Below are 23066 nucleotides of genomic sequence, written 5' to 3' on the forward strand. Positions count from 1 at the left end.
TTGAGATTTTTTTGGATATGGTTGGCTTCAAAGTATCAAGATTCGGATAAATGTGAAGGTTGAACTGAATGAAGGGAAACATTATGGACCGCCTGCTCATGCGTCCGGCTGGGTTCGGGCTAGTGGGTCGGCCAATTGGCTATTTTTTTTTAATAATACAATCTATGTAAATTTTTATTCTATTTTTCTAAGTTGATTATATTTATGGTTTTTTGAAATTTTTGAAACTCTAAATTTTTATCTTTATTATTTTACTTGTAAAATTTTTATCATATTGTCATATACTCTTTGTTTACTTTTTCCAAGATTTATTTTAAGTCTTCTTTTTACTTATTATTATTGTAAATTTAATAGTTAAACTATTATTTAAGTTCATTATGTAGTTTTAATTATTCTTTTTTTTTTTGGTTATATATTCTTATTTGATTAATTACTATTTATTTATTTCATAAAATAATCATTAACTTATTTAAAAATTACCCCAATTTCTTAAAAAATAAAAATAAATAAGCCCAATCGTTCCTGATCCGGGCTTGGACATGATTAGTCCATGGGTTTTAGGTTTAAAAATGGACTCAATTGGAGTTAATTACAAAAACCGGTCATGAAAAATCTTGGGCTAGATTTATGATCTTTTCCCATTTTAAACTGATCTGACCCATTGTGCATCTTGAAGTAGACGTAATACGAATTACTTAATTTGCCTTTACTTATATGTATTTTTATTGCAAATAGATATCTCTTAAGTAATTAATTGTATAAATAATTTTTTATTCACATACATTTCAAAGCTATTCTAATTTATCAATTATTTATTTTTATTTGTTATTTTGTTTAATTAACAGTTAAATTATACACATATTAAACGTGATTCAATCGCAAATTAAATGAAAATTTTGGCCCCTAGAAAGAAAAGTGGATAACAAAATTCGAAAATTATGGAGCTCCATCATAAAGGAAAATGTTCTATAATTTAGTAAAATCATGATGGTGTTGACCACATTTCTCACTACAATTCAGATCCAATGCATAGTACTGGGTTGTCCATTTAGTTACATTTGGGAGCTGACAAATCTAAAAGTGGGCCACACTTCATGGACATGAAGGTTCTAATAAAACTATCCCCACTAATGGGCCTGAGTTCATATTGGGCCAAGCCCCATCTTCAGACACTAGCCATTATCCAGAAAAATAAATTTGAATTATTTGTGTTGTTACATTTACATTTTGCAGTAATTACAACCAACCCATTATGGTTGTATGAACCGATTTGAGGTAACGAGTTTGAATCTCACAAGATGTATGGGTATTTATCGTATTTTATATAATTTATTTGATGATTTTTAATTATAATGATAGATTAATTATTTCATAATTTGTATAATAATATTCACGTTTTCTGAAGTTGTGTGTATATTATTTTGAAGGACATTATCGTATATATAAATGATGTTGACGTTTGATCAGGCTCGAAATCGCGGATCGCACTTCTGGATCGTTGCCTACGTTTCGCTCCCGATCTCTAGAATTCTGAGAATAAAGAAAACGTTATCTAGTCGGGTAAAGACCCGACGAAGATACTCCGACGCTTAAATTAGTATAGACCCTAGTGAAATGTATCAGTCGTAAAAATGTAAAAGTCATTCTCTGTAAATGCGGAGCTAAAAATTACCTTATTCCCTGAGATTTTCTTCTTCTTATACTGAACGCAACCCATATGCTGACGTGTCTTCCCACGATCTCCACTTATACCCCATGATTATGTATAATGCGTTAAAAGTCCGGTATTATGGGCATTAATTATGTCATTAAATATCTAATCACTAGAGAACTAACACTCGGTCAAATCCCCTAGGTACATAAAGTCACCTTTGCCCCTCTGCTAGAGGATATATCTGTCTTTTTTTAAATTTCCCTCATCAACGTTGCAATGGATGTATATATATATATATATATATATATAAGAAAATTACTGCAACCCGACAAAAATAAGATAAAATAGTTGAAACTTGCCAGAAAAAGGGGTGTCCAAAACATAAAGGTGATTGCGACAATTCAATATAAATAGCAAAAACAATGTGTAGAGAGGGCACATGAATTGGAGGCGTACAGTATCAGTATCCCGTATTGTACGTATGCAATACAGTGAAGAAGATGATCTGTCACCATTATTTACTTATCTTGTAATATCTGAGCTGTCACCCTCTTGAATTAATATACATTTCTCCTTATATTAATTAGGTGTGCACATGCAATTAATCTTTAATTCTTCCCGTGTTTCATGTAACATTTTACAATGTTTTTATTTATAATTTGTAAATTAATGATAAAATAATCGAATAATACATTTTTTAAATTAAACTTTAGTATATAAAAAAGACAATAATATTTGGTAAGAGACAGAGGTTGTCGATTCCCATCATTTTCCTTCAATTATTATTATTATTATTACAAGGGTTGACGTTAACATCATATAATTGGCTGCTTGAATAAGCCATGCTGCTATATACTTTTAATTAATTACTATATAATTAATATGATGTTATGACAGATATTTTATTTTTCTGACTTTTTCTTTCTTTACCGTTACATTAATTTACTCGAATATTGCTTCAAATATGTAATAAATAATACATGCACCTAAGCTACACACGTAGGTTACGTGCCTAATTAGTGATCTGCATGCGTTTAGGTAATTAAAAATCTCAAATCAAAATCATGAATGACATGCTAATCTTTATTAGACGGATTATTACGTCTCCACTCTCTAACTTATAATCTATTTAAATAAATTATCGCGTTTTTGAAAAATTACACATACAACCTCCTAAAACGTCAATATCATTGTACAAATTAGCTACCTCTGTTTTCTGGTTGTTTGGAATAGTTTCTGTAATTACACATACAAAAAAAATGAGCGATTTGTATAAATAGATCATAGATAAGAGCGTAAATGCAATTATTCATTTTGAAAAATTGAAGGTCCTTAATTTCCCAATTTGTGTTCTGGTTCTTATATACTATAAGGGTAAATTACATTGATACCTTTTGAGATTACGCCAAAAATAATTATTCACCCTTTTCTTTTTATAAAATTATAAATACACCCCCTGATGTTAATTATAAATTTATAATTATAATTACGCCCCGTTTCAGAGACAAAGCGTAAGCAAAAATATTATATTAAGACATTTTCAAATAATTGTAATTTTATAAAAGATAAGAATTATTTGTATATTTTACTCTAATTTTTTTAAAAAAATATCAATGTAATTTATCGTAATATATATATATATATATATATATATATATATATATATATGATGTTTCTTTCATAGCCACGTACCCAACTTCATCGTATTCACAATAATCCTAATTATACCCAAAGCATTTTATCCAAATAGAGTAAGAAACATCGTAACAAACAAAACAGAGCAACATCCCTCTAATCAATTTGAATACGGAGCTCACCATCTTCAATCATATATTCCCTTTGCCCCATCATTCTTTCTCTTGATAATTTCTTTAAGGCTTCGTTTGGCTGGACGGATATTCACATTGAATAAAAAATTCAAAATAAATAATACTAAAAAGTAAAAACAATTCAAAATTGAGAATTAAAAATTTTCAAATAGTTTGAAACATAAAATTATTGAGACTCGAAATGAGATAATGTAAATAGAATAGAATATGTGTTCTCATAAAATAGGTCATCTGGTAAAATCGATGAAAAACACACCCACATAGTTCGATTACATTTTGATGACATGATTTAGATAGTAATGATTATAATTTAAATTCAATAGTTTTACAGTACTAAAAGAACTCTTATAATTACGTTTGATGAGAATTGTTATATTGATCGTCTTTTTTATTTAAAAAAAAAAAAACAGAAAATCCATTGAGGTGGAGGCAAAACTGGCTAATAAAGCCTCAAACTGTAATAGAAAATTGGCAGAATAGGTTGGACGGATCTTGAACCACATTGTTTCAACGGTCCAAAACTAAGATCTATGATTGGAAATTGATTTTTTTTTAATTAAAATAAAACCGTAACAGCTGAAATATTGATTGGTTGGTGGTATAAAGTATGGGTATATATATTTATTTGAAAATTAGAGGTTATTTTGGGGAATGTAATGGCAATAATTAAGGGGGGGATGGTCAACCTGGTGACAACATGTCCAAGTTGACTTTAACTGCATGATGGGTAAGCGGTTGACTTGCTTCTGGCTGACAACCTTAGCTAGCTCGCTCTCTCACTTCTCACCCTTATCTTCTAGCTACAAACCATACTTATATATTTATGTTGCACATGCCCCCTACCCTTCATGCTACTCCAAATCTTATTCTCTAACTTTATTTAAATTTAATCTACTCAAATAATTTTATTCCATATATATAAAGAGTGATTTAAAAAAAATTAATTGTTTTCTCCCGAAAGAATAATTAAGGAGACATCATCGATCCACTCATCTGGAACTATGTAGGCAATGACGGATCCAAGGGGAGGACCTCCCGAAGGGGGGAGAGGATAATTGACTGCATTAATCTCGGTAGCTACGCCACCCACAGAATTTAAAGAACCTAACGGAGCATGAGTCCTATAATCTGTGAAATACCGTTCCCTAATATTTGATTTAATTTTTTACAAATCAAATAAATTATACACCAAATTTCAAGGAATGATGGTGTAAATAAATACAAAATTATACATAGATAAATTATCCCCCGAATTATTTTAATTATCCTTCCAATAATATGACAATGCAATTTTTATATATAAGTAAAAAATTTTCAGCTCAAACTTTCATTTCTGAATCTGTCTTTGAATGCAAGAACCATATGAAAGCCCAAACGAAAAAACAATATCAATTTTTATGAGTGAATTAAAAAAAATGTTTTCCGTGAAAGATTTTAAGAAAAAGAATAATAAAAAAATAAAAAAATTATTGGGTCGACGTCCGTCGAAAACCTCCAAATCAAATGACAAGCAGGTCAAGTCTTTTATTGGGGCCATGTTTGAAATTTTGGGTGCATTGTCGCTTAAAACAAATTACTCCACATATACATATTTCCAACTTTTTTATTTTATTTTTTAATCCAAATAAATGACGAATTTTATGGTTCCATCTTAAAAAAATCTCCCTTTTAATAATTCAATTCTGCTTAATTAGCTCCTTGGCGCCACTTTTTTATTAAGACAATATATATACAAATGTATATATGAATATCTGCATTTTAAAAAATAAGGACATCGCACACACATACATATATATATATAAAAGAAACTATGTTGATTATTAATGTTTTTGTGTACATTTCATATTAATGGTAGGCGGGTAGTTGTATGACTTATAAACTTTCATTCTAAGAAATCTTTTCATTATAAAATAATAAAATTAGAAAATCAAAATCGATGATTTCTTTTTTGTTCCCATATTTTTCTTTTTTATTGAGATGTATTTAAGTTTGTAGAGGTGAAGGTGTGTGTGGGGTGTGGAGTGTTGTGGAGCGGATGAAACCTGAAAATCACGTTTCCTCAACCATAATAATAATAATAATAACAATACGATGAGCTGGGCACCGACGAGGCTGTACCAAAAATCAATGGCATTACATCCGGACACCGATCGACGGATAAAAGGTTGTTGCTACAGACTAATCCGATGACTCACCAATCAATCATGTCCATTTTTCTGTATTTCCAAGTTTTCACTACTCTTCGCCCCCTTCCTCCATCCACACCTATATATATAATATCTATTCAAATTTTAATAAAAAGGGTCAAGTATAAATGGATTATCTTCAAAGAAAGTGTAAGTATATATAATTTTGAAACTTGTTGAATGACTCAGCCGCGGGTGTATGTATGTGTGTAAATAGCCTAACTTTTTTACTAGGAAATTCTCAAGTTGACTACCTACGATCCAACTATTTAACTTCAATCCAATCCCCACACTACAATGTGTATGAAACGGTTATTGAATTATTAAAAAGAAATATAAATTCAATCTTTTGGTCTCCATGCATCTCATATCTTAACCCCATTTTTTTATTGCTAAAATAGGCCAAAGTGTGTTCTATTTAATTATCCAAATTATGTTTGAATGGAATAAAATAATATGATAAGAATATTACACTTGTTATGTGATAGGCGTACAATTTTTTTAAAAAAATAAATTTATAATATAGTTAATTCGATTCGATCAAATTTAATTTTAGTGATCAATATATTTATTTTAAACAATTTAACGTTAACTGAAACAACATAATGTAGAGATTATGAGATAGTACAGTATAGTGGTAGATCATTTTTGACAGCTAAGGTGGTCTTGTGGGGAAGGGATACATTCTAAGTCAACATTTCTCTATATATACACTCAGTTTGCACTACTCCCCATCTCTATCTCCATCTCCATCTCCATCTCCATCTCCCTACCTATATCCCTATACTGCAATTTCTCAGTATAGTCCTAATTCAGACCTCTCCATACCTAGCAAGTTGTTGAAGAAAGAAAAGAATGGCCGGAGGTGGTTTTGGCCCTGGTCCCGGCGCCACCGGGAAAGAATATCCCGGCAACTTAACGCCTTATGTCATAGTCACTTGCGTCATCGCCGCCATGGGTGGTCTTATTTTCGGCTACGATATCGGTATTTCAGGTATGTATGTAATAAGATCATAGATAGACTGACCATCCATGAAACCTGCACGCTGCAGACGAAAGAAAGGGTTTGATTGATTACGGGGTTTGTTTGGTTACAGGTGGAGTGACGTCCATGGACTCATTCTTGGAGAAATTCTTCCCGTCTGTGTTCAGGAAGCAGAAGGCGGATGATACCACAAACCAGTACTGCAAATTTGACAGCCAAACACTTACTATGTTCACGTCGTCCTTGTACTTGGCTGCACTGTTGTCGTCGCTGGTGGCGTCGACGGTGACCAGAAAGCTGGGGAGGAAACTGTCAATGCTGTTCGGGGGAGTGCTGTTCTGCGCCGGGGCTTTGATCAACGGCTTTGCTAAAGCTGTTTGGATGCTGATCGTCGGCCGTATTTTTCTGGGTTTCGGAATTGGATTTGCCAATCAGGTTTGTCATCACTCTGCACCGAACCTGTATTATTATATTACATGTTTGGGACTCCGGATCAAGATTTGATATTCCCATAATTCTTATCAATCAAGTTGTTAGTACAGAACAAATTAAAAATGGTGTTTTCTGAAATCCCAACATCGTATTTTGTGTTTTCTTGCATCCAGATTTTTCATTAATTTCGATAATGTTTTTATCTATTTTAATTATATTTTGCTTTCGTTGTAGCATGCCGCAGTAAATAGCCATAGAAAATGGTGAAAAGTATACTATCATTGATTTAATTTGTGTAAGAATTTTTAGAAATATATGATTGCAAGTGGTGAGTCAAGGGTTGGTGGTAGCTCAGATCTGATATCCATAATTAAATGAAGAGTTGTGAACAAGTATGTTCTAAAAACGACAGACACAGCTTTTCTAACAAAATCAAATGTGAATTTCTGAACAAACCTGTTTTTCTTAATATATTTTCGGAAAATAAGTACATTCTCTGATGTTTCTATTTTTCAAGTTTCTTTAATTTACGTATAATTTGACAGAATATATGTTGCTTTGGCAGGGCATTAATAATACACTATTTTTATGTGTTGTAGAAATCGTAATTACTTTAAATATTGTCGCAATCAATAATCAGGTTGTATTAAAAAGACAACTTCAACAAGTAATTTTTAATGTAAGGAATCCAAAATCGTCATACTATGAAATAATTGATTAATTTTTTATGTCCAATTTTTCTTTGCTCGTGACGTTTTTGTATGTTTCTTTTTCCTACTAACGTTTACTCCAAATGCAACGACGTTTAATGCGACTAAAACCCCTGAAAGCGTATACATATCTCTCTCTCTCAAAAAACAATAAATAAAAAAATTCTTTTGTTCTAATTTATTATTTACTGCTCGATGATATTGACATTGTTGTTTTCTTTTCACTTTTTTATTTCAAATCATGTTTTTTTCATTAATATATATATATGTAATGTATATAATTTTTTTTTAATAAAATAACTGATGTTATATTTGTATACTTTACATATATATATTAAATAAAATAAAAAGCGTAACAGAATTTAGAATAGAAAATTTGATCCGATTTTATTTCTCGCAAAGTTAATTATTGTTTTTTTGTGTAATAAAAAGAAACGAAAAATATTTTTTTGTTGTTAAAAAAATGTTGTTGAATTTAATTAAAAGTGTATTTAATTGCTAAATTGATGTTTATTTGAGAAAAAAAAATAATTTTTTTTGGTATTTATTGCAGTCGGTGCCACTCTATCTATCTGAGATGGCTCCCTACAAGTACAGAGGTGCGCTCAACATCGGCTTCCAGTTGTCCATCACCGTAGGCATCTTAGCCGCCAACGTCTTGAACTACGGCTTCGCCAAAATCAAGGGTGGCTGGGGATGGCGGCTCAGCTTGGGTGGCGCAATGGTCCCTGCCCTCATTATCACCGTCGGATCATTGATCCTCCCTGAAACACCAAACTCCATGATCGAGCGTGGCAACCAGGAAGAAGCCAGGACCAAGCTCAAGAGAATCCGAGGCGTAGCCGATGTCGATGAAGAGTTCAACGACTTGGTGGCCGCTAGTGAGGCCTCCCGCAGAGTAGAGCACCCATGGAGGAACCTCCTCCAGAAAAAGTACAGGCCTCATCTCACTATGGCCATTGCCATTCCCTTCTTCCAACAGCTCACCGGCATCAACGTCATCATGTTTTACGCGCCCGTCTTGTTCAAGACCATCGGCTTTGGAAGCGATAACGCATTGATGTCTGCTGTGATCACCGGTGGGGTTAATGTTATAGCGACCATCGTCTCCATTTATGGCGTCGATAAGTGGGGAAGAAGGTTCCTTTTCATTGAAGGCGGCATCCAAATGCTTATATGTCAGGTACTGACAAGACCGACGTCTATCGTTACACTGACATATTCTGCATGCAGTCATGTTTTACAATATAGATTTCTGATACCTTTGTTTTCTTGATCTATTGTGATCAGGTCGTGGTTGCAATTTGCATAGGCGTGAAGTTCGGCGTGAATGGGGATCCCGGCGAGTTGCCGAGATGGTACGCCATTGTGGTGGTGCTGTTTATATGCATATACGTTGCCGGATTTGCATGGTCGTGGGGGCCGTTAGGGTGGCTGGTTCCTAGTGAGATTTTCCCACTGGAAATTCGGTCTGCTGCGCAGAGTCTGAACGTTTCGGTGAACATGGTTTTCACCTTTGCTGTGGCGCAAGTGTTTATGACAATGCTCTGCCACTTGAAGTTTGGACTGTTCTTGTTCTTTGGGTTCTTTGTGATAGTGATGACTCTGTTCATATACTTCTTCCTGCCGGAGACGAAGAACATCCCGATCGAGGAAATGGTTATTGTGTGGAAGGAGCATTGGTTCTGGTCGAGGTTCATGAGTGATGTTGATTATCATAATGGATCAATTGAGCTGAAGAAGGGAGGGGATTCTTACCAGAAAGTATGACAAATAAAGACCTATGATTATTTTTCCTTGGTCTCTTTTTTTCTTACTTTAGTACAATTTCCAAGTAATTAACGTTGATGAGTCTGTCTCCAGATTTTCTTTCTTTCTTTTTAGTAGTAGATATTTGTGGATGTAATACTGAAAAATTAATATCATGGATTAAATGGCTGTTGTCATAAATTTGATTGGTGGTGTTTATATTTGGAAAAGTTTGTACGTAGCCATATCAGGCGATTTAAATTCTGCTTTCTTATTACTTTTTTCTTCTGCTTTTGATAGATGTTATCCATTACCCTTTTAAATATTATAGAGAATTAAAATATGGATTATTATCCAAACCATAGATTAAGTGATATAAAGAAGTCCAAAATTAAAATTTACTATATAAGGACTATAGCCGATACTTTTGGACTTGAGACCCATCACGCCCCCACTCTTCTAGCCCCTCCCTGCCCTACCCCATTTCAGAACTCGAAATGGATGTTTACATTAACATGTTCTGTTGCGCCTCGCTTCCTCAATAAGAAATTTTAATTCGGATCAAATCTGATCAAATTAGAACCCATCTCCAACCCTATCTGTGAGGAATTGGAAATGGCAAAGAAAGAAAAAGTTAGATACGGTAATAAAAGGGGTTGAGAGCATCAAGAAATGAGCAACCGTAACATTCACTCCTTGAACAAAAGTGGGAATGGAGTTCACATGTCGGCCACCGCGAATCACCCCTTTCTTCCAGTCTCAGAATAATAATGAGGCCAAGAATTCAGTAATTTTCAAGGAAATAGGAGAAGGGGACAATCAATTGAGTCACGGTGGAAGCAAGAGGTGACCACCACAATGTCTACATTAACATGAATTACCTTTTTACATCTACTAACCTATGATGAACATGCAAAGAGACACTAGCTTCTTGGTCACGGAAATTCAAAAATTGCAACCAAACAAGAATCACATGATATGAATCGCTACCCAAAATTTGAAATGAACTTTTAGGCTTTTCCCTGGAGAGAATTGGATAAGTCTTACTTTATCTCTCCCTCTCTTTTTCTTTTAAGTAAAGGGATGAATGGATGCTTGTTCCTCTTTTTTCACTAATTTAATGCCTGATTTTGATAAGTGAAATGAATATCACTGTCACCATTATTTCTCCCGTGTCCAAAAAGGGCACCTTATCCACTATTCTTTTGAGAGTTTGGATAAAGTTCAGAAAGTTATATTTTGACATTATGTGGTTGGCAAGAAATATTATATGCAGGTCCGACATTAAAGTTGTAAACTCAGCGTAGATGAATGGAAATTATTGTGTAAACATTGTTATCTTTTTTAATCTAAATGTCAGGATTCAACATTTTTCGATGAACAAAAAAGATGTTGAGATTTGAGCAACTTCATTGTCTGTGGTGCAGATAGGCCAAGTATCCGAAAAATTGGATATGGATTTGGATAATGTGTAAATAGGGTTGGCTAAAAGGGGATTAGATTCTACCAGTACTTGATTAATTTGGTACACCAGGAAGAATATATTCATAGATACGTCCAATTGAAGGCAGAGTTCCAATACTTTTTCACTTCAAATGGCATAAATAATTTAAGGACTCGGTTGCAAGGATGGCTTGCCAAAAAAGCGTACGTAAAAAGGCCCAATTCACCATCAATCAGTTGGTTGAGCTGATATTTCTGTTCGTCCTGTTCAACCCAGGTGTCCTCTTATCTCTCACACACGTTGTAATAAGGTTAAAAAAAAAAAAAAAGACCCAAGTTCTTAACATGTTCTTAGTTTTACTGTGATGACCAAAAACCCCATCAAGAATTTGAAAATTATCATTTTGAGGTAAATAAATTGAAACTTTAAAATAAAAGGCAGATCATAGTCATCAGTCATTTCCCATTTCAGGCTTCTGCTCAGTAAAATGGTTAAGCGAGTATCTGACTCCATAGTATAAGGTCCGATGAGTGGCCTTAATGATTTCCGCAATTGCATATTTTATGTTTTACATTTGAATAAGCAAAATCACATATCTACAGATATACATGTGCAATAAGACAAATACTTAGTGCGTTAAAAGTTACATATTCAACTCACAACCGTCGTATTGACAGAAGAATCCACCGTCTCCTACTGAACGCCCGCAACACATAACTAAACACACCCTAAAATACAGTGCACAAGTAAAGGATTTTGAAGAGAAACTCCAGTCATATAGAATCTATACCTTCAACCTGTTGACGAGCGAGGTATCTTTCTCTTCTTTCTTTCTGCGATGGAAATTTTGAAGAGGAGGATGGAATCAAACAAAAATAATAGGTAACATCTTTACAAGAAGAAGTTTTAATGTTATATGGCTTACCCACTCATCGATGACAAGTCCTTCTCCAATAAACTTTGGGCCAGTGTCTTCTGAAGGCTTCTTGCGAGCCTCAAGTTCAGCCTCAGCTTCAGCCAACTGGCGGTTTAGTTTCTCCAGAGCCTTAAAAGATAAAGCAGAAACGGGTCAGCATTTTGATTGCAATATTTGTTTATAGGAAACCCATGCAGCCAACTGAACAATGGGTGCTGAGTTACATAAGTTTTAGAAAATCTTAAACTTACAGGGCTAGGACGTTCCACGTCTAGAAACACAACTCTAAGTATCTGCTCCACAGCCACTTCATCCTTATGCTCATCAAACTGATTCAAGAGAATATGCAACAGATCACAACACATAGAAATAGAGTACATACAGATTTTATTCCATTAGACAAACACACTGTAGTCTATAACGTGCGACCTCTACAATTAGCATCAGCCAGACGCTACTCCACAGTATAAATAAACGAATGTCATGGATATTCCAAAACAAATTTGAACTATTTTCTCTAGAAGATAGTTTTCATCTGGCTTAAGAATATAATCAAGAGAACTTGTAAAAAAACTTGACTCGTACATGATGAACATTTAAGCATGCTGTGATCAAGCTAACAGTATGAATAGGAGCAGAATGGGACAAACCAGTTCAGGTATGTAGTCCATAGGTCCCTTCACTTTTAGACTCATGATTTTAAACTTTACCCTCCTTTTCTGATCCATTGGCTTTTCATTGTTCTCTGGAGGCTCTACAAACTTGAATACTAATGGAAACATGCAAGACCAAGAAAGATAGAAGAGTCACTGTTTACCCAAACAAAAACAAAAGGCAGAAACACAGAATCATGTTCAAAGTTTTCAAACTTAGCTATAAAGATCTAAATTTCGCCAACAGAAAGAAAATGTGAAACATCCCATAACAAATGATTACCAGTTGCTATGATACTCTCCCCAGGAGCAAGAATGGCACCAGGAGGACGCATGAAGCAGCTTTTTGGTGCAGTTGTTTGAAACTAGATAACGCCAACAACAAAAATTCCTCAGGAGAAAAATAATAAAATAAATAAGATAAGACATGATCATAGGTAGCCTAAACCAAGATCAAGCATTGTGAAGACAAAATGAATAAAAAATTATTGGATCAGCCTAAAGCGACTTGAGCAGAGAAAGAAGATCAACAAAAATTGAACAGATATCTAGCCTACCTTGAAAGCTACGTAAGACTTGCTCGTATTTTTTATTTTGATAGCACTTCGGACTTGCTTACCTGGTTCATCTGCAGGTAGTTCAAGAATTAAAAAAAAAAAGAAGCAATTCAGTACACAAATAAATGAATTTAGTGTCAGCCAGTTAACCTAGTTCCAGCTATGCAGACATGCAAACTGAAGTAATATTAAGAAATTACAAATTTAGTGCCACATTGAGGAAAAGGGACTTGCATGCCTGTCTGAGTGCGCACTCGGGACAGGTCATTGGGACATAAAGATCATCGTCTCTCAGCAGAGAAATTTGACATGGAATCAGGGAAAAGAAAGATAACCAAGAAGTTTCCATAGGTAACTTTATTTTGCACTAACCTAGTGTTTTCAGAGTTATAAGCTTTAAACTAAAGATCAATCCCCTTCCCCAAACATAAAAATTGTTTATTCATGAGAATAGTTTGGCAACAAAGAGACCTAGCCCCTGTTCGGCTGTTTTTTATCATTACAAAGAAAGATGCAATTAATATCCCTTAGTTTTCAGCTTTAGACTACTAAACTGTGAAAATTCTAATGTCCAGCTTGCAACTCCAGCAGGACGCAAAATCCTGAAAAAACTTTTTGTTCCCAGTTTTTCTGTCCAATGGAAGTTTGAAAACAAAATTAAAGGACAATAAGAACTTCAAGTGACACATGATTAAAGTTGTTCCAATTTGCTTAACAGCCTCCAATTACCAAGAACCTAAAAGTCTTGAAAACACCCAATATTTATGAGATCGACCAACTAAATGAATCCTATCAGAAGTTTAAAATCATCCGTCATAAAGAAACACAGCTCAAGCTTAATTAAACTACGCAAAAAGGAATCTTTCACCAATAAGATTGCTGTCAAGAAGCAAGCACAGATAGAAAACCATATGCAAAAAGACACTATACAAACAAAAACAATAAAATAAAAAAACTAGCAAAAGAAGGAGTAACAGGAGCTCATCCATACAAGGAAAATAGAGTTTATTAGAGGGATCGAGCTTCAAACGACGCCGAGTGGGGAGCAGAGATCTAGCAACTGAAGAAACCGAGGATCCAGTGTTGGCGTGAGCACCCGATCCCTCCACCTGAAAATGAGTATTGTTGCTTCCATGACCGTAATTCTGCTGATAGTGAGCGAAATTTGAGGAGGAGGAGGTGGTGGTAGAGTGCGAATTTCGGAAGGGAAGCTTGAATAGCCCCCAGACTTTGGCGTCGGAGGAAGATGAAGATTTGTCGTCGACCAATGCCATGTGTTGGGTGGGTGATAGGGGGTCGCCGGAGCCCAGAAACGACGCCGCAGGGGGAGTGATTTGGTTGTTCTGCTTTAGGTAGAGTGACCCTTTGAACAGGTTCTTGGTGCGTGGTGGGCTCTCTCCAGGTTTTGGAAACTTTACAACGGCCTATTTTCCCGTTCCTTTCTCTTTTCTTTTTTTTTTTTTTTTTTGGGTTTTTTGGGTTTAAATTTCTGTTAGTTACGAGACAAATTGCAATTTACCCTCCCATATTAGTAAAAAATGACAAAACCCCTAATATAAAAAATAAATTAGTAATTTATCCCCTTAAAGTGTAAAAAAGGGGCAAAATACCCCCTTTAAGTCATGGGGTGCGCAACACGCGCTGCATCTACGATTTTGCTTAATATTTTTCTTATAAAATGACTTTTATGGCCTAAATATGAACCGTTCATTTATAAAGATAAAATCTAGAGGTTGATAATAAAAATACAAATAAAAAAGAAAAAAGAAAAAAAATAACGCGTGTGGTACACTAGTCACAGGAGGATGTATTTTGCTCTTTTTTACACTTTAAGGGAGATAAATTGCTAATTTATTTTTCACATGGGATGTTTTGCCATTTTTCAGTAATACAGGAAGATAAATTGCAATTTGGCCGTTATGAGTCGGGTTTTCTGACTCATTGAACCGAGTTGAATATAGTGTCTTTTATTCAGAATACGTATTATAAATAAGCAATATATTTTATATTTTATTTTATAAATTCATTTTATCTACATAAATTTCTTTAAATATGTAAATGATATAGCACATATATAAAAGGGATAATTATATTGTCCTCTTTTAAAGTTTGATATAATTACACATAATTTTTTTGTAATTTTTGAAATTATATCTAATATCATTGATGTTTGCTTATAACAAATAGACCAGTCTGTTTATCAAAATTTACTGAATTTATTGATATTAGCGAAAAAGTTAAATAAAAATTTATATTTACCTCCCGAATGATTTATTACTGACACATTGTAGGTTAAATAAATTTTTTATGACAAATTATTCTTATACATCTTTACATGATAATGATGTTACGAGGTATATTTTCATCCTTATAAGGATATTGTGGTCAGAAAAAAATTATTTGACTTGCAATAAGTGAACAATAAATTTGGGGGTAAATATGAATTCTCATTAATTTTTTTTTTACTTATGCAAAATACACAAATAATTACTTTAAGCAAATTTGGTGAATATTAACTAATAGAAGATTAATATGTTATATACAAACAAACTTTTGGAGCACTAAATGTAATTTTTCAAGCTACGGGAGAATGACGTGTAATCACAGCAAACCTCAAGATATGACGGTGTAATTATCTCTATATAAAATGCTATAAAATTGTAATACTAATTTATAAAAAAAAAAAAAACTTGAATTAACATGTACTTCAAGAAAGGCTAATGCAATTATTCAACCACCGAATAATTTTAATTCTAATAATATAGAAGTGTGACATTTGAATTGTTTTGATTTTTATTAATTGAAAATTTTGGGTGCATATTCGGTAGAGATAATTGAGAAATAATAAATAACTAAGCAATACCGATATGAATTTAAAATAAAAGATTCAAATTGGGTATGCCAATTCATTCTTCTGCAAGTCCATTTTTACTTCATTAAAGTTAATCAAGATGAGATATGGCTTAACTATTAGGTATTAATCACAATAATAATAATTATGATGGGGGTTGGAGAGAGTGGGTGACTGAGCAAAGCAATACGCGTTGACATCAACATGTTGACTTGGAACCTACAGACAAATTCCTTTCCGCTGTTTGCTTTTGGATTGTTGCTTTGTTTTGCCCAATGGTCGTTCAACAAATTTCATTCAAATAATCCCAATATATAATACATGAATCCATCACACCTACGCACCCACCCACATTCGCATCAATACCTCTAAAAATTTTAGGCCCAAGTCATTTATCCGTCTATTAAATCGCAGACTCAATCGGACATGACCAATTCAATAATATCCAATCTTGTTTGTCAAAGTAAACGACCCTCATCATACGTAGCAATATGTAATCTTGAATAGCTTTGATTCACTAACAGCCAGCAAAGTGAGAGTCCGTGTTTGAAATTTGAATTCCAGGAGGCAAACACATTGCCCCACTTATGACTTCCTATCATCTTTTGTTGTTCAGTATTGAAAAGTGAGAGCACATAGAAAAGGAAAATCTGCTGCAGGAATCAGAGAGACAGTGAAGACGCTAAAAGATAAAGCAAAAACAAAAACAGAAATGCGCTTTTAACTATAACATGAATTCGGAATCGTCCCATTGGAGGACTGCAGACTCCAAATTCTGTTCTCTTTTGAGCTTGTCCTTGAGGAACCAATCGCATATCCTCCCTGCATTCAGATCCTCTATTCTACACCCTTCCTGCTCCGATATCACTCTCAGCAGATTCAACGACGATATCTGAATCCATCCAATCATTCATCAACACAAAAATCATAACCAATGAAAGAAATTACAAAATTCTTCAAACAAATTTATCATAAGTTGCTCGTGATCGCAGGCTGTACCGTCAATCGGCATAGAAATCGCTCGTGAGTGCTCAGGCCGGAAATTTCAACTAAACCGGCCTCTTCCAGCGATAAGAAGCTTCGCCTTTCGGTTTTCTTCTCTCCGCCGTCGCTGCCGGCGGATTTTACTGCATGCTTTCTTCCCCGGCCAGCGGAAATATTTATCCGATTGTTGTTCGTGAAAATGCGGGGTTTTAATAGGAAATTCAATTGGTAGTTTACGGCATGAGGAGCAATTGCATTCATAGCGTTGTTGCTGTGTGTATGGGAGAGAAGTTTTGGGAGGTTTATCTGGAGGAATTCGTGTGTGGTTCAAAACTGAAATGTAAGGCAGAATGATGAGGCAGGACGTGTACAGATTTGATAAAGCCCAATGGGCCTTATTTAGCTTGCCTGGTATTTGGGTTAGAGTGAGCCCAATGGGCCTTGGGTACAAATATTTTCAACCCAAGTACATGACAAGCTGAATCGGTCAGAGGTATATGCCTTGATTTGGGTCATATAAGAGCAGAGAAATGAAGAGGTGTAAAGTCCAAGCCTATTCAATTAATTCTATGATAAGTTCAATATACTTGTCGTATAATTAATGTACAATTTAAGAAAAGTGACCAATTAAATAACAAATATGATACATTTGCTATGTGATTAATTTGGTTCAACCAAACTTGGTAGGAGTAAGAATTTTCCCAACATGTTTGCTTCTCAAGCTAACTACCCACCTGGATGAACACCTCGGCAAGTATAGTAATTAATTAAGTACAATCTATATATAGGCGTGAGCTTAAATCATATTAGAGTTCGTTAAGTTAGTTAATTAGTATATATATTAATGAGTTTGTTCAAATCCCCCATTAATTACAGGAGAAAATGAGATAAACGGACGTTTGAATGAATTCAAACCCATAATTTTAAATTAATTTAGATAAACCTCAATTTTAATGATTAAACTAAAACATCATTGCTATCATAGGTGTTAATGAGGAGTGAACAGTTAGTGTTAGTGTAGAACCCAAGAGTCGACAGATACAATAACATTTGACCAAATCTAACACCTCAACTAATATGTGTGAAAAGACAGATCAATTATTAAGAATAAAACGTAAATCAATTACCTCATGAATTATAATATATATATATATATACATATAATCACAATTAAAATATAGACGATGACTAAAAATAGTAAGACGTCAGAATTAAATATACAAAACGCGTGTCCTAATCTCACTGGAAGTGGAAAGAAAATATAGTAATGATTGTCTCCCAGTTTCCATATAAGCCAACCATCAACGTCTGTGATCCAATAAAACCACAGTCACATGTCAGCGGGGCTTAGTTTTATATAATTCATAATTTCCTATCTATTTTTTTAATGTATATTATTGTAAATATTTTATTTGGGTCCCCACGATTATGAGCTAATACGTAGTAACATTAGGCCACGTATTAGGCCTTCTAGTTGTTACCATCCAACATACTTCCTTTACGTATTACCATATTATCAATTTAATACAAGACTGTCAATGACTTTTGATGTAATGTGTCCCGAAAAGATTTAAATGAAAATTTGGTACTACGTAATACAAAATTCTACGCTTTTAATATTTTCTTTTTATGTAATATTGTAAAATATAAATTGTCTAATTATACGTACAGATCACATGAAATGCATATCGAGTTCTTCTTCTCTTAGTCGTTGTAGGGTGTTGTTCCAGTTTTTCTACCATGAATGCACGCATTAGAGGTAGTTGTGTTAATCTCGGGAGCCAAACGGCTTTTAAACGATTACACCGAGGTTGGAAAAAATAGAATTTTAAAGTTTTGTTAATCAATATTTGGTTCTGCATGAATTGATTTTTACAATTTAATCATATATAATTTTAAAATTTTGGTCATTTTTCAGCCAATTTGATTGAAAAATTGCATGTGACTTCCAAATGACCCAATTAATTTACAATTTTAGTCCTACAACTCGGGGAATTGACATTTTTTACCATGCACGGATTGATTTACAAAACTAAAATTATAATTTAATTAGATCATGTGCAAGTTACACTCAAATGACTAAAATTGAAAAAATTAATTCATTAAAATGTCACCCCCTTAAATTATGGGACTAAAATTATAACTTTTTGTATCAAAGCTACGCTGAAATTCGAGTTTCAAAGTAGTAGCTGATCAATGGGCGACAACTGTAATTGTTTTTTTACATTATCTTTATAGCATCTTATCGCTGATGTTATTGTTATTATTATTATTATTATTATTATTATTATTATTATTATTTTAGTTATAGTGATGATGAATGAATATATTAGGATATGTAGGTGGACTGTATGAAAACTAGGTAGCGATAGTTAATCATTGACAATATTGAACTGGAAAATATTGAAGCTCCTGCTGCATTGAATGTTTATTGGAGCTTAAAGTCAATAACCTTGAATTCTTCAAACTCTGCATATGCTCAATACCAAATCAAGCTTAAATTCTCCAAAATAATGACAAAGCCTACATCGTTGCCACAGCAATCAACTGTATACACACACATGAAAACATCCAAAGCTGCTAATCATAGTTTTGGATTGATCAGGGTTGTTAAATTGGGGCTTACTCTGATCAAATTAGACAATTTTATGACCAAAATCCTTAAATTTCACATAATTACAAGGATAATGTCATCAATTTACCGTCCCTATAAACGGGTGTTCATCCTCATAATGACACTCCTGGTCCCCTTACGTATAAGACAAAAAATATAATTTTGCCGACCTACAAAACGTAATACAAGCATAACAATAATTGAAAAGAGTACATTAAATGAACATGATAGTTTATGGTCACAAGTATGGGAAATTTTAACTTAAATCAAATTTGGTTGAACCTAAATTAATTATGCGATAAGTGCAATATATATTAATTTAAGAAAAATGATCAATTAATTGATAAGTATATTTAATTTAGTTTAATTAAATTTGATTTAAATAAGAATTTTTTCTCAAATAAGCATACATGTGATTGGAGGTGGGATGGTAATTAATGAACGCCAAGAAGCAAAGTCGCAGGTTGGCGATGTTGGAAGGCCATCAATAGCTTAGCTTATCTCAAGTCTTTTTCACTGTTTCGTATGTTTGACCACATTAGTTACTGCTTCAGTGCTTCTCTATATTCACTGTTACACCGCCGCTGTTTCCACACTTATCCACGACTAAGGTGACGAGACTTGGATTCGACTATCGGGCAGGACAGAATAGTCTATTCATATATTAAAATGGAGGAGCTTCTTGGCTTGGTGAATGTCGGCTCGGAATCTAAGCCGGACGGTGGTAGAAAACAGCTTGAAGTGGCTGCATGCAGCGTAAAGGGGTTCACACGGGTAACGTGGCATTATCCTGTTGGTTACAGGTAATATGAATCCGGACAACAGGGCTGCATTGCATTAGGTAAATTCATGCTAATTATTTATCTAATTATTTGATGTATTTGCACCCACTGAAAAGTGGTATTTTATTTTGTATTTTAATTCATAATTTATGATTAAGGCTACATTGTATTCAAAAAAATTAGAAATAATTATATTTGCGACTTCTGATTTATGATTTATATATATACAAATAATTACACATATAATTATAAAAAAATATCAATATTAATTAATTGCATAACCCACCCCCCATTTTTCAAAAAATTTGCGAGAATCAAAATCATTCATGCTGCCAGCTGTACATAATGTGTAAAAGTACATTTTTAAATAGATAATATACTATATTAAACAATACTAATTAAAAATTTAAATTATTGAATATTTAATATTTTACATTCATACATCTCATACGTAGGGTTATGTGAAACTTTTCTTTTCGAAAATAAGTGATAATAAGATTCGGACATAATATCTCTTGTTTATTTTGATTTTAATATCATATTAAATATTAAGTCATCTAAATTTTTAAATTGATAGAGACACATAAAAATATAAATACTTGATCTTATAATATTTATATATTCAACTATTCACAAAAACTTATAATAAATAATTAATTGTTTGATGTGAAGAAGTTTATTGAAACTTGTATTATTTAATTGTCATATCGTACATATAAATTTAGAATAATTAATAATCTGCATTCTACTTAGAAAATTAAACACAACGTATCTAAACACTTGGTATCATCTCATTGATAAGTAGTGATTGTATTTGTAGCTTATTTTACCCCGAGATGTGAATGAACTCAATATGTGTCTTACATGAGACACGTCGGCCAAGTCGGAAACAGGAATATGACTGTATCTATGTATATTTCCATGTGTCTCCTCTCAGTCCCAACTATATATATATATATATATATATATATATATATATCTGTAAGTAGTGCCCAAACCCCCATTGGTTCTTTACATACAAAATTAACCCTCTCTCCAAGATCACAAATTACAATAGACCCTTTTTCTAGTTTTGTGAAATTTGAAGGGGCTTAGTTGGGCATGGGAAGAGCTCCTTGCTGTGAGAAAGATGGACTGAAGAAAGGGCCCTGGACGCCCGAAGAAGACCAAAAGCTTGTTGATTATATACACAAGAATGGCGCTGCAAACTGGAGAACTCTTCCCAAAAATGCTGGTCTGCATGCTTCTCTTTCATTCTATCTCTTTCTTTCCTTTGAATAAATTGAACATCTCATTTTTCATTTCCTCAATAGGGCTGCAAAGGTGTGGAAAGAGTTGCCGGCTGCGCTGGACGAATTATCTCCGCCCGGATATCAAGAGAGGACGATTTTCACTCGAAGAAGAAGAGACCATCATTCAACTGCACAGCATCCTTGGAAATAAGTACGTTTCTCTCTTTTGCATTCCTTTTCAACTTCTCTCGGAGTGCCAATTCCCTAATGTTTGGTTATATACCAACAGGTGGTCCGCAATTGCTGCTCGGCTGCCGGGAAGAACAGACAATGAAATCAAGAACTACTGGAACACACACATCAGGAAAAGGCTTCTTCGCATGGGCATCGACCCCGTCACGCACGCCCCTCGTCTCGACCTCTCGGCGGCACTCCTCAATTCAACTCTCTACAGTAACTCATCGTCGTCCCACATGAATTTTTCCAGGTTATTAGCGATGCAGCCTTTGATTAATCCTTTATTAGCCTCTTCCCTCTTCTCCTCCCGCCGCCAATACCAAGATTTTCTCATCCAGGATCAGCTAAACATCAACGATAATCCCCAATTATTAGCCCATAATCAAGTTCCTCTTCCATCATTAATCCAGACTTGCCAAATGCAAACCCCTGCAGCTCATCCAGATTTAACAGTTCCCACTACTTGTTGTTTGGATACCACAACTTCTGTTCATGAACCTCATCAACTCGTGCATTACGACAACGTCGAGTGTTTCCCTCAAAATCTTGCCGGGTTCGGGTCGCAAAATTGCAAGGAAAATGATTGGCAGCAAAGAATTGGATCCGTGCTTTCTCCTCTAGGGTATGGTTCTTTGCCCGGAACAAATTATGGGTCGGATCATCAGTCGGTGGTGGACCCGGCTCCGTCATCAGAGGCTTCGAATTTCCAATCCAATAGCACCAGCAACTTCAGCTTCCAATCCGTTTTGTCAAATATTTCGACCCCGTCATCGAGTCCGAACCCGTTGCATTCAAATTCGACGAATATAAACGGGTGGAGCAGCACTGAAGATGAAAGGGAAATTAGTTACTGCAGCAACATGTTTGAAATCCCAGATATCTATGATGTTAACGATTTTAATTTGTAGTTGCATTATTATCACAAAATCGTGTTAAATTAATTAAGTGATCCCGAGAGAAATTTTTTCGTCTCCATCCATGTCCTCTTGTAAATTTCTCTGCCTAAAGTCGTGACTTGTTCCAGTTTTCCATGTCTGTTGGAAACACATACATACCAAAAATAGATTTTATTTTTTATTTCAAATTTCTATTTCAATTAACATATACATGTCGGAATAGAAAACGCAACAAAACTTCAAATCGAAACAAACAACTCGGAAGATTCTAATTATTCAAATCGAATTTAATTAGCATAATTTGAATAATTTATATGACAAGTGACATTTGTGATATGACTCGAATATTCAATAC

General features: G+C 34.0%; 4 protein-coding genes across 4 annotated transcripts; 2 read left to right on the plus strand and 2 right to left on the minus strand.

Moving 5' to 3' along the window:
• The first annotated feature begins 6380 nt into the window (after window positions 1-6380).
• STP12 (sugar transporter protein 12) lies at window positions 6381-9746 on the plus strand. Its single transcript, XM_011087829.3, has 4 exons — window positions 6381-6663; window positions 6767-7089; window positions 8350-8979; window positions 9087-9746. Exons 1-4 carry the CDS (start codon window positions 6525-6527, stop codon window positions 9564-9566), a joined length of 1572 nt encoding a protein of 523 aa, XP_011086131.1. The 5' UTR covers window positions 6381-6524; the 3' UTR covers window positions 9567-9746.
• A 1760-nt stretch (window positions 9747-11506) lies between these two features.
• LOC105167939 (vesicle-associated protein 4-2) lies at window positions 11507-14544 on the minus strand. Its single transcript, XM_011087831.3, has 7 exons — window positions 14107-14544; window positions 13116-13186; window positions 12842-12923; window positions 12556-12674; window positions 12157-12234; window positions 11915-12034; window positions 11507-11822 (listed from the first exon to the last, which is right to left on the minus strand). The coding sequence occupies exons 1-7, from the start codon at window positions 14387-14389 to the stop codon at window positions 11763-11765; spliced, it is 813 nt and encodes a 270-aa protein (XP_011086133.1). The 5' UTR covers window positions 14390-14544; the 3' UTR covers window positions 11507-11762.
• A 1704-nt stretch (window positions 14545-16248) lies between these two features.
• LOC105167940 (receptor-interacting protein) lies at window positions 16249-17465 on the minus strand. The gene is made up of 2 exons (XM_011087832.3): window positions 16966-17465; window positions 16249-16858 (listed from the first exon to the last, which is right to left on the minus strand). The coding sequence occupies exons 1-2, from the start codon at window positions 17209-17211 to the stop codon at window positions 16691-16693; spliced, it is 414 nt and encodes a 137-aa protein (XP_011086134.1). The 5' UTR covers window positions 17212-17465; the 3' UTR covers window positions 16249-16690.
• Window positions 17466-21266: 3801 nt separating this feature from the next.
• On the plus strand, window positions 21267-22788 carry LOC105168587 (transcription factor MYB102). The gene is made up of 3 exons (XM_011088722.3): window positions 21267-21580; window positions 21660-21789; window positions 21868-22788. The coding sequence occupies exons 1-3, from the start codon at window positions 21448-21450 to the stop codon at window positions 22721-22723; spliced, it is 1119 nt and encodes a 372-aa protein (XP_011087024.1). The 5' UTR covers window positions 21267-21447; the 3' UTR covers window positions 22724-22788.
• The last annotated feature ends 278 nt before the right edge of the window (window positions 22789-23066 follow it).

The sequence above is a fragment of the Sesamum indicum genome, linkage group LG8 (assembly GCF_026168435.1).
Source record: "Sesamum indicum cultivar Baizhima isolate 11 linkage group LG8, ASM2616843v1, whole genome shotgun sequence".
Taxonomy (NCBI): Eukaryota; Viridiplantae; Streptophyta; class Magnoliopsida; order Lamiales; family Pedaliaceae; genus Sesamum; species Sesamum indicum.